Raw genomic sequence first — 14,483 nt, forward strand, 5'->3', positions numbered from 1 at the left:
TGGTTTTAAAGGCCTTCCATCATTACTTTCCATTTTATTTTATTTTATTTAACAGAGCCTGCTATTCTTTCACCTAAGACTATATTGGGATTGTGTGCACAGTTCTCCTCCAAAGTTGGCTTCAGTTAACTTTCCACACAGAGAAAAAAGGTTGAACACAGTAAGAAATGCTAGTGCCAGTTAGAACTACAGACTACCCCCCACTCCCTCCAAATATTCTCTAGCTCAGATCAATGTATCATCTCAACCAGAAAAGAGGGGAGAACCTCTGAAAATGGTAGTTTCAAGAACTTGAAGCCACCTTCTTACAAGAGTGCAGTTGTGTGTGAGACCATTGATAAGATTGCCACAGGAGTAGTTTAGCTATAGAGCTGAAACAGTATATAAAATTTTTGAGCGTTTTAATATTTAAAAATCACACTTAGCTTGTTTTTCAATAGTGTTTCGAAAAGCATGGGGTTCATGTTGCTTAATGTCAACTACTTGTACATAATTAGCAGGTTTTTAATACAGTTCAGCAGAAGTATGATTGACAGCGCTTGCACACAAACTGATTTAAGTCCATTTAGAAAGTTGTGAACTGCAGCGCGTGTCACAAAATAAAACAAGATTAAAACACAACCTTATGAACTCGACCGTCCTTCGAGGATGCATCACAGCTCTTGGTAGTAGCTAAAAATGTCTTTCAAGCCATTTTAAAAGCCAACTGGACTTTTCAAGCTCAGTCTGCATTGGATCCCCCAAATCTGTTCGTTCCTTTTACAGCCAACGGTGGGCCTTGCAATAGGTGTAAAATGGGAGACGTTGATCTTTAGGCGAGGAAGTGTTGCCTTCAAGAGTTGAAGGGAGCTGGCAGTCACTATTCCGAAAACCTGGAGTGTTTTGAGTGTGGCTATGTCACCAAGTTCACTATAACAACAACAAAAAAAGGAAAGTTAAGTGAACAGAACCCCAGGGAACTGGGTAATGCAATTCATCAGATCTGAAATATAGTGGCAGCATGAGCCGTACAGCAAAGGCTGTGCCCCTAACCATCCTTGCCTAAGGTCCATTTTACTACCAGATGACAGAATAGGTTGCATGAGAAGGGGGTTCTTGCCCAAGCAAATGCTTTGCAGTGTTTCTGGAGTTTGTGATCTTGGGGGTTGGATTAAGGGCACAGCAGCACATGTCATACTCTGCCAAAAACAAAGAAAGACTGGAGGATGGCAAGATACCCCAAACCCACCCTGCTCTGCAGCATCCCCATTCCTTGTAACCAGCTTGGTTAATATATATGTTCCTGAGAGGTGAATATTCATTCTCCTCCCCTCTTAAAATGAACAAGAAGCCCCTTAGGCAGAAACCGAGATTTCTGGTTGCCACATAACAGGAGGCGGTTCACAGGTTAGCAAAGCTAACGAAACTCCAACATCCACCTGTCGAACAACATGACTAGGCATGCAAACCAATGAATATGTACCTTGTGGCTTGGGCTTTGCTAACGAAGTGGAAATTTGGAGGATGACATGCCAACGAGAACTGGGTCCCACTATGCTAAATAATGGCAGAACGCACTTATGCACTCCTATGGACACCCTTTTATTAACTTGTTACATGTTCCTTAATAACACAGTCTTACACATATCTACTCAGATTTAAGATATAAAACAACTCAGGAAAAGGTGTGGTGCAACAGGCTAGGAAATAAACGTTGGCAGCAAAGGTTTAAGGTGATGAGCAGCCCTTTCAATGGTGAGATGTCCCTGATAAGCTAGCACGAAGAGAAAGCGCAAATATTATGGGAAGCGGGGAGCAGATATGGCTTGCATGAAAGGATGGAGCAGTCTATTTTCACTGGGTATACTCAAAGTAAAACTTAGTTGAATAACACCTTCTGCTTTTATTGACTTGAAGTAGTTAACATTACTCACAGTAGGGCTGCAGGAGGTATTTGATAGCATCGACTAAGACCCAGGTGTTCAAGAGACGCCAGATGATGGAAATACTGAAAGCAATCGGGCTTCAACATAACACTGTCACTGTAATAAAAAACAGCAACTGATTTAAGAACTCCAGCCTCTGCATATATAAGCTTGGCAGGCTAGTAGAATAATAAAGGAACATATTGAGCACAATCATAGTTTTGCAGACTAGTTTCCAGTTATCCCAAGTACTGTACAGAAACTGAATTTATGGAGACTGCTTGGAAGAAGGGAGGTCTATGGGAGCTGACGTTTTATGGAGGGCACTCTACCACTAAAGGGCAACCTCTCATCCATTTAAAAGGTGGCTTGGAGCAAGTGGGCATCACAAGAAGACACTTCCTATGTCCAAAATAATCCCCATTTAAAAGTTCCTCATGCTGTGTATGCTCTCATGCAGATTTTGGGGAGATGATGAAAATAGGAGATTTCCTTTGGAGAAGAGAGGGTCCACTTTGAGCAGCAGGACTGGCACTCGCTGCCTGCTTAGAAACAGTTGCGCTGGCCACCCCTCCCAATCTCACACAGGAACTTGCAGGCATTTGCTTCCCTTCCCCTCCTGCGATGCCAAAGTGTTTTTTGTGGCCTCACAAATCTGTCTATTCCTTTTTTTAAAAAAAGAAAATTTGGGGGAAAACAGGTTTTTACTTATCACTCCCCATGAGTCCCCTGCTGTAAATCTGGACAGCTGAAAGGTTTTTGTGAACCCCCCCGATCTGTCACTTTCAAAACAGAATGTTATTTTAAATGTGCACACCCACTTTGACATACAGACCATTGTGGGTTGAACCCCAAGTCCATGCAGCCCTTAGCCTGTTCTACTATACAACAACAACAACAACAGTAATAATAATAATAATAATAATAATAATAATAATAATAATAATTTATTATTTATACCCCGCCCATCTGGCTGGGCCTCCCCAGCCACTCTGGGCGGCTTCCAAAAGAATATTAAAATACTGTGATACATCAAACATTAAAAGCATCCCTAAACAGGGCTGCCTTCAGATGTCTTCTAAAAGTCTGGTAGTTGTTGTTCTCTTTGACATCTGGTGGGAGGGTGTTCCACAGGGAGGGCGCCACTACCGAGAAGGCCCTCTGCCTGGTTCCCTGTAACTTGGCTTCTCACAGTGAGGGAACCGCCAGAAGGCCCTCAGTGCTGGACCTCAGTGTCCGGGTAGAACGATGGGGGTGGAGACGCTCCTTCAGGTATACTGGACCGAGGCCGTTTAGGGCTTTAAAGGTCAGCACCAACACTTTGAATTGTGCTCGGAAACGTACTGGGAGCCAATGTAGGTCTTTCAAGACCGGTGTTATATGGTCTCGGCGGCCGCTCCCAGTCACCAGTCTGGCTGCTGCGTTCTGGATTAGTTGTAGTTTCTGGGTCACCTTCAAAGGTAGCCCCACGTAGAGCGCATTGCAGTAGTCCAAGCGGGAGATAACCAGAGCATGCACCACTCTGGCGAGGCAGTCCGCAGGCAGATAGGGTCTCAGCCTGCGTACCAGATGGAGCAGGTACACAGCTGCCCTGGACACATATTTAACCTGTGCCTCCATGGACAGCTGTGAGTCCAAAATGACTCCCAGGCTGCGCACCTGGTCCTTCAGGGGCACAGTTACCCCATTCAGGACCAGGGAATCCTCCACACCTGCCCGCCTCCTGTCCCCCAGAAACAGTACTTCTGTCTTGTCAGGATTCAATCTCAATCTGTTAGCCGCCATCCATCCTCCAACCGCCTCCAGACACTCACACAGGACCGTCACCGCCTTCAGTGGTTCTGATTTGAAAGAGAGGTAGAGCTGGGTATCATCCGCATACTGATGAACACCCAGCCCAAACCCCCTGATGATCTCTCCCAGCGGCTGCATGTAGATGTTGAAAAGCATGGGGGAGAGGACAGAACCCTGAGGCACCCCACAAGTGAGAGCCCAGGGGTCTGAACACTCATCCCCCAACTACTCAGACTTGGTACATGATTTGACTCAAAATACAGTCGTACCTTGGTTGTCAAATGGAATCTGTTCCGGAAGCCCATTCGACTTCCAAAAATGTTCGACAACCAAGGCGTAGCTTCCAATTGGCTGCAGGAGCTTCCTGCACTCAATCAGAAGCCGCGTCGGACGTTGGGCTTCCAAAAAAGTTCGCAAACTGGAGCACTCACTTCTGGGTTTGCAGTGTCCAGGAACCAAAACGTTTGAGCTGCAAGGTGTTTGAGATCCAAGGTACGACTGTAGTACTACTGGGCTGCACCGAAAGTAGCGCTATGTAAACATTCTGTTGGTGCAATGGTTTCTACTTTTGCACATTCTCCCCCTCTGCCGACTGCATGACCCATAAATTTGTTCTATGGGTTCCCCCAACCCTCTGGAGCAAATCAGGGGAGGGCACAGGAAAGTCCCATTCCACTAGCAGGAATCCTTGTGTTGATGACCTTGATTTATTCCTTAGCACAGGACTTCAAAGACACAACTATGGGGCTGTGTGTGTGTGTGTGTGTTGTTAACACTCAAATTCTTACCTTAAATCTAAATGGACTAGACTGGAACACCTCTCAGTTAATGTTTTGATATCTGAAATGAAAAGTCAAATGCAATCTGGTCATCACACATCAACAGGCAGTACAGTTTTTGCCTAGAGATAAAAATGCCTTAAAGTTACGCATTTCGATACTCTTGTTTCTGCAGCTGTAGGCATACGTTTCATATTATCTTAAAACGTTTCTTCTTGCAAGTTTGCGTCATTCCCAAAATTTACTGTAACAGAAGACTAGAGTTATTCACACGGCTGGCTTCCAAGTGTGGATGGTAGGTTACTCGAGCAAGCTGGTTTCAAGCCAAAACTGGCCCCTCACCTGGCATCAGTAGATTCTGTCTGTATCCACTGAGGTTCAGCTGTGTTACCGTTGGAGAAATGTGACTGACTGCTGCTTTCACGTGATCAACTGTGAAGTCACACCAGGCCAAGTTCAGCTCTTCCAACCTGTGTACAAGTTGAGAAAACATTACTTTCTAGACACATGTTCATTTATTATTTGTTTATTATGGTGGGGGGGATCTGTGGCCTTCCAGATAGATGTTCTGGACTCCCAACTCCCATCAGGCCCAGCCAGCAATGCCAATGGTCAGGGATGGTGGAAATTGTAATCTAGAAAAAGACTGGAGGGACACAACTTCACTATCCATTTTCTAGGTGCCGGAAAGAAACAAAAAGCCAAACACGATATAAATGGAAATCTTAACTAACTTTTTTAAAAAAAATACACACCCAGGTTTATACAACAAAGTTTATTGATAGAAAGTGTTCCCCACACATAATGAAGGTACACAATTCACTGTCATAAGACATGTTGATGGCCACTAATCTGATGGCTTCAAAAGGACATGAGACAAATTCACGGAGGAGACAGCTGTCAAGGGCTATTATTCAGGATGGCTTTTCACCTATAGGATCAGAGGCAGCATGTCTCCAAATTGTTGCTTACAAACAAAAGGAGAGGGCTATCACTTTCCTGTCCTGCTTGTGGGCTTTCAGAAGGACCAAGCCTCAACATTTCCAAAGAAGGTTGGGGGGAAACCAGTCTGATATTCTGGACAGCTGCTGCCAGTCAGTGTAGGTAGCATTAATCTAGATGCATAAACTGCCAGGCTATGTATAAAGCTGCCTCCTATGTTCCAGGACACTGTCATGTTGTTAAGGCAAATGAGAATCCCTCTTGCCCCAGTAATACCAGATGTTAAAGATGCATTTGCTCTTAAGCTTACAGAGAAATGGGCTAATTTGTTCCTACCAATAAGTGGATGAAATGTTCATTGCCAGGAAAGTGAATGAACAAGCCTAATCAGAACTAAGTGTCGACTTTAAAAGACTATTCAGAGCAAACAAGTTGGGTGGGTGTCCTCTTTTCCTTTTTATTATTCTGCTCTTTTTAGATGTTAGCTTTGTTTGGTTTATATTGTATTATATGTTGAAGGCCTTTAATAAAACTGATTTCTTTAAAGGAACAAACAGGTCGAGCAAAAACTAATTTGCAGAAATAAAATTTGCAGAAAACTTTGCAGAAATAAGCAAGAACAGTCTACAGTGGTACCTCAGGTTACATACGCTTCAGGTTACATACACTTCAGGTTACAGACTCCGCTAACCCAGAAATAGTGCTTTAGGTTAAGAACTTTGCTTCAGGATGAGAACATAAATTGTGCTGGTGCTTCAGGTTATGAACAGTTTCAGGTTAAGTATGGGCCTCCGGAATGAATTAAGTACTTAACCCAAGGTACCACTGTATGCACAAAACTATTTAACATTCATTTTATGGCTCAGCAGAACGACAGCAGAGTGAAAACAGATTTCTGGGTTAAGAGTTTCTGCAATATCCAGCTTGTCTGCTTCGTGCCAGTGCTAAATCTACTGTTGCTTCTTGCATAAGTCAATGAACTTTTACTACCTGGGACAACTGTCCAGCATTGTCTTCAAGGCTTCTGCAGAGAACCCAGAGCATCCAGACAGGTTTAGTCGCACCAAACAGGGGTTGTGTGCTATATTTCTGAAAGGTGAGAAGAAATAAGACATTAAACTGCCTGTGCACAAAGCCAGTCTCCACACCAGCACCTGCGGGAGCAGTAGGGAAAACTGCAAGAGGCTGATGATATACCTTCCAATGTCCACACTGCACTCCTTCACATGGAAACATTTTTAAGCATTAACTACAATGTTCTGATCAGAAGGTTGGTGGTTCAAATCGTGAGCTCCCGTTCCTCGGTCCCTGCTCCCGCCAACCTAGCAGTTCAAAAGTACATCAAAGTGCAAGTAGATAAATAGGTACTGCTCCGGTGGGAAGGTAAACGGCGTTTCCGTGCGCTGCTCTGGTTCGCCAGAAGCAGCTTAGTCATGCTGGCCACATGACCTGGAAGCTGTAGGCCAGCTCCCTCGGCCAATAAAGTGAGATGAGCGCCGCAACCCCAGAGTCGGCCACGACTGGACCTAATGGTCCCTTTACCTTTTTTACAATGTTCTGAAGCCAGAATATTTCCAAAGCCCTCTGCAAGCTGGCAGTTCAGATCTGTGAGTGTGATCTTTCTCTGGCCTGGCAGCTTGCTGGGTACAGAGGAAGGAGCAGGTGAAAAGACAGGGTGCAGAAAGAGGTGCCCATTCACTTTTGGCTCTGACTTCTCCCCTTCTAAAGAGTATCCCTAAGTGAATGTAGTGCTCAACAGAGAAACAGTTGCCCACCTGTGATATAGGCAAACACTGGCTGATTTCTACATAAGGCAGTTTAGTGCTATAGTAATGAACTATGAGCTTTGAGCTCTCATGCTCTCCACCATTACTGGGGCACAACAATGAGGAAGAGATGGGAATGTCCTCAAAGGAACTCTTGGTTAAACTATGGTTTCTGATCCTAACTCCTAAACAAACCATAGTTTAAGCTAACTACAATTTCCCCAGCTTGGCTTAGCCTGTTTTTCAAAAATTTGAAAGCTTTTGGCGCTGCAAGATTTTTTGAAACACAGATTTTGGGATCAGTCTGTACACAAGTGAGACAATAAGCCATTATTGCCAAAATGTGTTGGGTACATTCAACAATAAACTATTCCATTGTTTTAGCATCTTTGAAATACATTTCTTCTTTTTGGTCCACATTCTTGTATGCTTCCTGGGTTTTGGGGGCTTTCATCTGTTAACTCTTGTGTGCCTAAAATGCGGCAATCCGAAGAGCACAGATTTATTTGGTAAGGTCTACTTGTGCAAAAAGGTTAAAAGATTGGTTTTTGGCCCACTCACTTAATTATATCATCAGAAAGCTCAAGGCCTTCCAAGCTGAGGTTCTGTAGCTCCTGGCACCTGCACAGAATACTTTGGAGATCTCCAACTTTTATTGTACAGTTTGACAGGTCTAGATGCTGTACCCGAAGAGGTCTACAAAAGAAAGGGAGAAGCAGGGAGATGGGGAAAAGCAAAATGAGTTTTAGAATGCAATTTAAAAATATAATCAAAAAAGAAGACACACACACACCCTCTTTGCAATCTGAAGTGGTGTATTCTTCTCGGTAGAATTCAGAATCCTGATCTCAGGCCTTCACTAGCTCATTTTGCTGCATAAAGCAATGTGGGGTCCACAATGAAAAGATTCAAAATGAGCCACCCAACAAGCTAATGCATATTAATATTGAAATACCATTAATCTAGAAACATCAATTAATGTAGTGCAGTAGTCAGTGATCTAGAAACATCAATTAATGTAATGCAGTAGCCTCCCTGACAAAGGCCAGGGAGATTCAAACAGTCCATGAAGCTCCCTGGTGACCTTGGGTCAGTCACTATCTCGTCCAACACAAAATGCTACACTGTCACATCCAACACAAAATGCTACACTGGTTCTCAGTGTCAAAATGTAGACAAGCTCTCTTAAGGCTCCCAGTGTAGTAGAATATAACTACTATTATGGTTTTATGCTATTATAGCCTAGGACCCTTGTACCTTCGGGACCCTCTCCCAGTATGCCCCACGGAGGACCTTAAGGTCCATAAATAGCAACACCCTAGTGGTCCCGGGCCCTAAGGAAGTCAGATTAGCCTCAACCAGAGCCAGGGCCTTTGCAACACTGGCTCTGGCCTGGTGGAACGCTCTGTCTCATGAGACCAGGGCCCTGCAGGATCTGATTTCTTTCCGCAGGGCCTGTAAGACAGAGTTGTTCTGCCTGGCTTTTGGCTTGGAATTAACTTGATCCCCTCCCCCTCTTTCTTTTTTCCTTTTTCCTTCTGTGATGGAACTCCTACTTGGGGACTTCCCTGGCTTTTTTCTGTCCCACGTAGTACCAGTCTGGATAGTTAGCCTTGGTGAAGACTTGATGTTTTCATCCCTAAAAAAGTGTTTGAGTTTCTGCTGAAATGAGGCTGCATTTTAATGTTGTATTTTAATCTTGTTGTTTAAGTTGCATTTCAATCGTTTTATATTTGGTGTTAGCTGCCCTGAGCCCGGTCTTGGCTGGGGAGGGAGGGGTATAAATAAAAGATGATGATGATGTTGATGATTTTGCAAGAGAGTAGGTAGCACAGACCTGAATACAAGGCAAGAAAATGGGGGAAAAGGAGGATTTGGAGCAGCATTACCTGCTTGTTTTGAACAAAGGGTTGCCAACACAGGACCTTGGACAACGGAAGGCAGTTATACCCAATGGCAGCAGATGGCCAATCACACCTGGCCGCAGATTCTTTCCTGCGAGGTCAAGAGTCTGCCAGAGTGACTCGTCAATCCTAAAGGAGGAAAATTGCGGGGTGGTTAGAAAACAAACTGGAAGCTTCGGCAGATGTTGCCATTAGCAAGCTCTTGAAACAGCATCCTCTTCATATTTACTCAGAAGTTGAGCCTCGTTGTGTCTATTGGGGTTCACTCCCTAGTTTAAGGATTGCAGCCTAATTCTGATAGCAAAGCTCTGGCTTCCTCTTCACTGCTTAAAACTTCTGATGGAAGTAGATCACTGTGTCAGGGAACTGCCATTGGAGCGGGAGGCGGAGAGGAGGCTCCCGGACGATGGTGGAGAGGGTCCTAGTAGGAGGAGGGATAGCCCATCCGCTGGGGAAGGTAATCAGCGTAACACCAGTGGGAAAGGGGAGGAGATAGAGGAATCGGAGAGGTGGCTCCAAGACTCTTCGCAGGAGACCAGCGGAGAGGGGACAAGTGCTCCTTTGCCCACACCCACCTTGCGCAGGAAACTTTCGCGCAGGCAACGGGGGAGGAGACTGGGCGTCAAACAGCTTCTATGTTGGAAGCGGTTTAAGAAACGCCCACTGACGGATTCTGCCAGCAACTGAGGCAGCCACGGATCTTGAGGCTGTCCTGACAGAAAGGGTTCTACCATGCAACCTAGCCAGGAGTAAAGGCAACTTACGCACGAGCAACCCCTAGAACCATTACACACTGCTTTCCCATTCTGGTTGAGTTCTAGAGTTTTTGTTTGCATACTGAGCACGCCCTCTTTCATGCACTAAAGCAGAGATGGGGAACTTGCGGTCCAACAGATATTCTTGGGTCTCAGCCCCTGCAAGCATTCCCTACTGGCTAGCAGCAATCCCAGTCAGTCACTCTCTACTGACTTGTGTATTATTATTATCATTATCATTATTATTATTATTATTATTATTAGAAAGTTGGGGCATAAATTCAAAAATAAATAACACGAGTTAAGTATCCAGCCAGCACTTACGAAAGGCGATGCCACCTCCGGCAAACTTGTGGAACTTTCAGCAGATCAGTCAAGGACAGATAGGAGAAAATTCCCAGAAGCAGTTCATCAGGCAATGAATCCCAAGAGACTCCTGTGTGCAGAAGTTTGGGGAAACAGATACCATACATAAAATGTAAATGGGGACACTGTTATTAAGGCTAAAAGCTTTAAAATAAAGACATTTCATACTGTTAAAACACACAAACTGTGAAGTTCTCCTACACTCCTTAGCCTATTTAGACACACACACACACACACACACACACACACACACATATCGATCCAAGGGCTCTGTAAATGTATTTATTTAACAAGATTTATATGCTGCTTAATCAAAAGCAGTTGACATAAAATAATATAAAATCTTCCTTTAAAAATAATAAAAACACATACTTAATAATTAAATAATTAAAACACTAGATGTATTGCAATTAACAAAATAGAGAACAACTTCTTTTATTTATTTAGCAAGGTTTGCATCCATTTAATCTTTAACATTACCAATTAGCTACATCTTGAATATGTATTGTTGTTATCACATTTTACCTGCCTCTCGAAGCAGCCTAGGTCTGCGGGCAATAGTAAATTCCTTTTCCTTCACTTTCTGCCGTTTTGCGGGTGGTCCCACGCACATGAGCAGTTCCTGGGGGGTGTTCTCGTTGCCTAGCTTATCCTTAAGAACAGACACTCCCATGCCCGAGAGCAGCTCCGAAGTCTTGCTGGGATCCCACCCCCATGTGAAACCAGCGCTGACGTTGCTGCCTGAATCTGGAATTTCCTGGAGATGTCTCCTGCAAGAAATAAAAAGGCCCAGACACAGATTGACACACTCTTAGTATCAAGCCATGGTTGCAATTCAGCAGACATGTCAACACAGGCAGAAAAAGGAGCTATAGAGATATCCTCTGAAATTATAGTTTTCTAAAATTGCATGAAAGGGAAATGTGGTCTTCTCCTGGAGGCTAGTGGTCACACATTCCAGCCATGGTGGTCAAATATTCCAGCCATGGTGGTCAAATTAATCATAATTTTCTAGGATATGTCTTCTCTTTCGGCATGAGACACAGACATAACTGAAGACTAAAGACTTGCTTTCCTCTTCTCTTCTCCTGCCCCCCTCAACAATATATCACAGCTTCTATAGCCTACATATAGTAGGGGTATTTAAAATGAGTCATCATAGCATCCTCTTTTTTGCTCTTCAAAATATGGCAACGAGGACTTTACTGCTTGTGCAAACTGGGTGTACCAGAGGGACTGGCCGAGATGGTGGTGGGAGCAGATAATAGGGGTCCATTTTTTAGAACTGTATGAAACTAGACAGGTCGTTTACACATGTCCTAGACAGCCTGAAAAACTGTTAGGCTGCCTGCTCACCAAAAAACAAACCCATTGAATACTGCACAATATGGCATTCAGCTAGCAAGTCAATAGTTGGACTTGCTTTGAATAGGAGGGAATCACCCTTTTTGCCTTTTGATGACTTGTTTCACATGTCTCAAGAACAGCCCTTGCATTGACTGAGTTGCTGGACAGAACTCATAGATGGATGAGGGAGGGATGCGTTAGTGGTGCAATATGGTATTTAACCCTGGATGTTTCTGAGTTCAAACCCCGGCATCTCCAGCTAAAGGGACTTCAGGACACAGGACTGAGAAAAGCTTGTGTTTGAGAACTTTGGAGAATTGCTGCCTGTTGCAGTAGAGCAGGGGTCGGCAAACTTTTTCAGCAGGGGGCCGGTCCACTGTCCCTCAGACCTTGGGGGGGGGGGCAGGACTATATTATGGAAAAAAATATGAACGAATTCCTATGCCCCACAAATAACTCAGAGAGGCATTTTAAATAAAAACACCAATTCTGTTCATGTAAAAACACAAGGCAGGTCCCACAAATAACCCAGAGGTGCACTTTAAATAAAAGGACACATTCTACTCATGTAAAAACACGCTGGTTCCCAGACCGTCCACAGGCCGGATTTAGAAGGCAATTGGGCTGGATCTGGCCCCCGGCCTTAGTTTGCTTACCCATGCAGTAGAGGCTAAAAGGGATGACCCAGTATGAAATAGCATCCCATGCAATTATGCAGTAGGCCTGAGTGCATGAGAACATCCATTTCATTTCACACAGGAGGTAACATATGACAGCACACACCAACATACATGTATGCATGATCCCCATAACATGTAGTCCCTGAAGAAATGGAATCAAGGGTTTGTGCATACAGCTACTGCACAGACACCTTAGACAGGTGTTCTGAGGCCTCTGACACACACATAAAGTATTTTTGTATTGTTACAAAAGCCGGGTGCCTTGCGGTAGCAAGAGCCCATGGGGTTACAGGCACTCACCCAGGGTTCGTGGTCCTTTGGAGAATTGAGATACGGCAGAGACTGCTGTAGCTTTAAGAAATATAGTTTATTCACCTATTTATACCTTCAGTCTGCATGGAGGGAGTCCAGATCTTACAGCATGGTTATTTCAAGAGAGGCTTGTACCCCAAAGCAGTGCAGCCCTGGAGACCAATCCAAGGCATCTCTCCAAGCCATCCTGCAGCCAGCCTGCCCAACATGGATCCCAGCCTTCTTCCCAGAACCACTTGCTCCCTTTTCCCTGTCACCTCAAACACACAGTAACCCTGGCAACCTTCCACCCCCCTTCACAACTCAGGGCAGGGGGGAGGGCAGTTCTCTTGCATTGCCAATGGCCCTCAATAGCCTTGTATTGTTTCTTAATGGCCCTAGCTTGGCCAAGTTGTTTTGCATGAGTTAGCTTAGGTATTCCTTTGCAGTTTAGGTTTCTCCCTTCACATCCCAAATCATTAAAATCCTACCACTTATTAATTTCTAGGGTTTAGAGGGTCCCCCACAATCTGTTCCTAATTATTATTATTTTGCTGAGCAGATTCCCATATGCACATTTTCCACTGGTGTGTAAGAAAAGGGGAGAAGGAAAGCATACAGAGCAGCCACACAACCATTAAGCTTTAGGTACAGATAAACATTTATTGTTGTTGTTTTCTAAAAACCTGACCAAGCTTTGGCACTCAGTGGCAATGCAACAGCTCTGAAGTGTGACCAGTAGCACTCTACGAGGTCTAGCTTTTGTGCACTTGCAGACTGCAGAGAATGACAGGACTTTAAACAGGGGTGTTTATGGATGCTATCAATCTAGAGAAGCTAACGTGTTTACAGAAATAGCAGAGTGTGGGCGGGATGGTGCAATCCCGATCCTATGCATACAGGCTTACACTTTGCAGCTGGACTACTCTATCCTGCGTGTGGACGGCTGCAGCCTTTAACTGGAAGAACCTAGCGGAGGAAGGAAAGGAAAAGCGCGCGCAAGCTGCTTTAAGCTTTCGGCGGGATCTGCTCGCCCTTGATATTTCTCTGCATCCGCTCCCCTACCTATCCGCCTTTACCTGTGCATGGCGCTCGGAAGCGATGATGCACCGAGAGCTGGGATCCCCGATCCCTCCACTTTCCTGGCTCCCGCGCCTTGCGCTGCAGTGCCGGTTGCAACACCGATCGCAGCAAAACCCAGGTCCCCGCTGCTCCGGAAATCTCAGCAACAGAAGCTCGCGCGCTCAACCCGCCCGGGCCAACGTTCTCTCGGCTGCCGCAATGATTTCTGGGAGTTGTAGTACCTTGCGGTGGGAAGAGCTTTGGAACGCATTTCTGCTTTGCTATCTGTTAAAAGGTTAAACAAACAAAACCAATGGGCTGCCATATGCGTCCCTGCTCCCCAGCAACAATAAGGCATGGTTTTTAAAAAATATAAATATGCTCTTGCCGCACAGATCTTTGTTGTTGTTGTTTAGTCATTTAGTCGTGTCCGACTCTTCGTGACCCCATGGACCAGAGCATGCCAGGCACTCCTGTCTTCCACTGCCTCCCACAGATTGATCAGACTCATGTTCGTAGCTTCGAGAACACTGTCCAACCATCTCGTCCTCTGTCGTCCCCTTCTCCTTGTGCCCTCCATCTTTCCCAACATCAGGGTCTTTTCCAGGGAGTCTTCTCTTCTCATGAGGTGGCCAAAGTACTGGAGCCTCAGCTTCAGGATCTGTCCTTCCAGTGAGCACTCAGGGCTGATTTCCTTCAGAATGGATAGGTTTGATCTTCTTGCAGTCCATGGGACTCTCAAGAGTCTCCTCTATCACCATGATTCAAAAGCATCAATTATTTGGCAGTCAGCCTTCCTTATGGTCCAGCTCTCACTTCCATGCATCACTACTGGGAAAACCATAGCTTTAACTATGCGGACCTTTGTTGGCAAGGTGATGTCTCTGCTTTTT

General features: G+C 44.9%; 2 protein-coding genes across 2 annotated transcripts in view; both read right to left on the reverse strand.

The window, feature by feature from the left end:
• IL7R (interleukin 7 receptor) overlaps positions 1-14,483 on the reverse strand; it is a 188,913-nt gene that overhangs the window by 113,409 nt on the left and 61,021 nt on the right. The window lies entirely within an intron of this gene.
• Positions 385-13,822, reverse strand: SKP2 (S-phase kinase associated protein 2). Its single transcript, XM_083403268.1, has 10 exons — positions 13,608-13,822; positions 10,736-10,980; positions 10,169-10,280; positions 9,075-9,218; positions 7,747-7,881; positions 6,410-6,508; positions 4,820-4,947; positions 4,487-4,538; positions 1,914-2,021; positions 385-909 (listed from the first exon to the last, which is right to left on the reverse strand). The coding sequence occupies exons 1-10, from the start codon at positions 13,613-13,615 to the stop codon at positions 696-698; spliced, it is 1,245 nt and encodes a 414-aa protein (XP_083259394.1). The 5' UTR covers positions 13,616-13,822; the 3' UTR covers positions 385-695.

This window comes from Podarcis tiliguerta (assembly GCF_965153285.1).
Source record: "Podarcis tiliguerta genome assembly, chromosome: 11".
Taxonomy (NCBI): domain Eukaryota; kingdom Metazoa; phylum Chordata; class Lepidosauria; order Squamata; family Lacertidae; genus Podarcis; species Podarcis tiliguerta.

Bases quoted from the DNA above. Each gene is read 5' to 3' on its own strand.
- SKP2 (XM_083403268.1), bottom strand. The intron at 2,022-4,486 runs GTAAGAATTTGA...TTTTTATTACAG, and splicing joins CTAGTCCATTTAGATTTAAG to TGACAGTGTTATGTTGAAGC. The intron at 910-1,913 runs GTGAGTAATGTT...TTGTTGTTATAG, and splicing joins ATACCTCCTGCAGCCCTACT to TGAACTTGGTGACATAGCCA.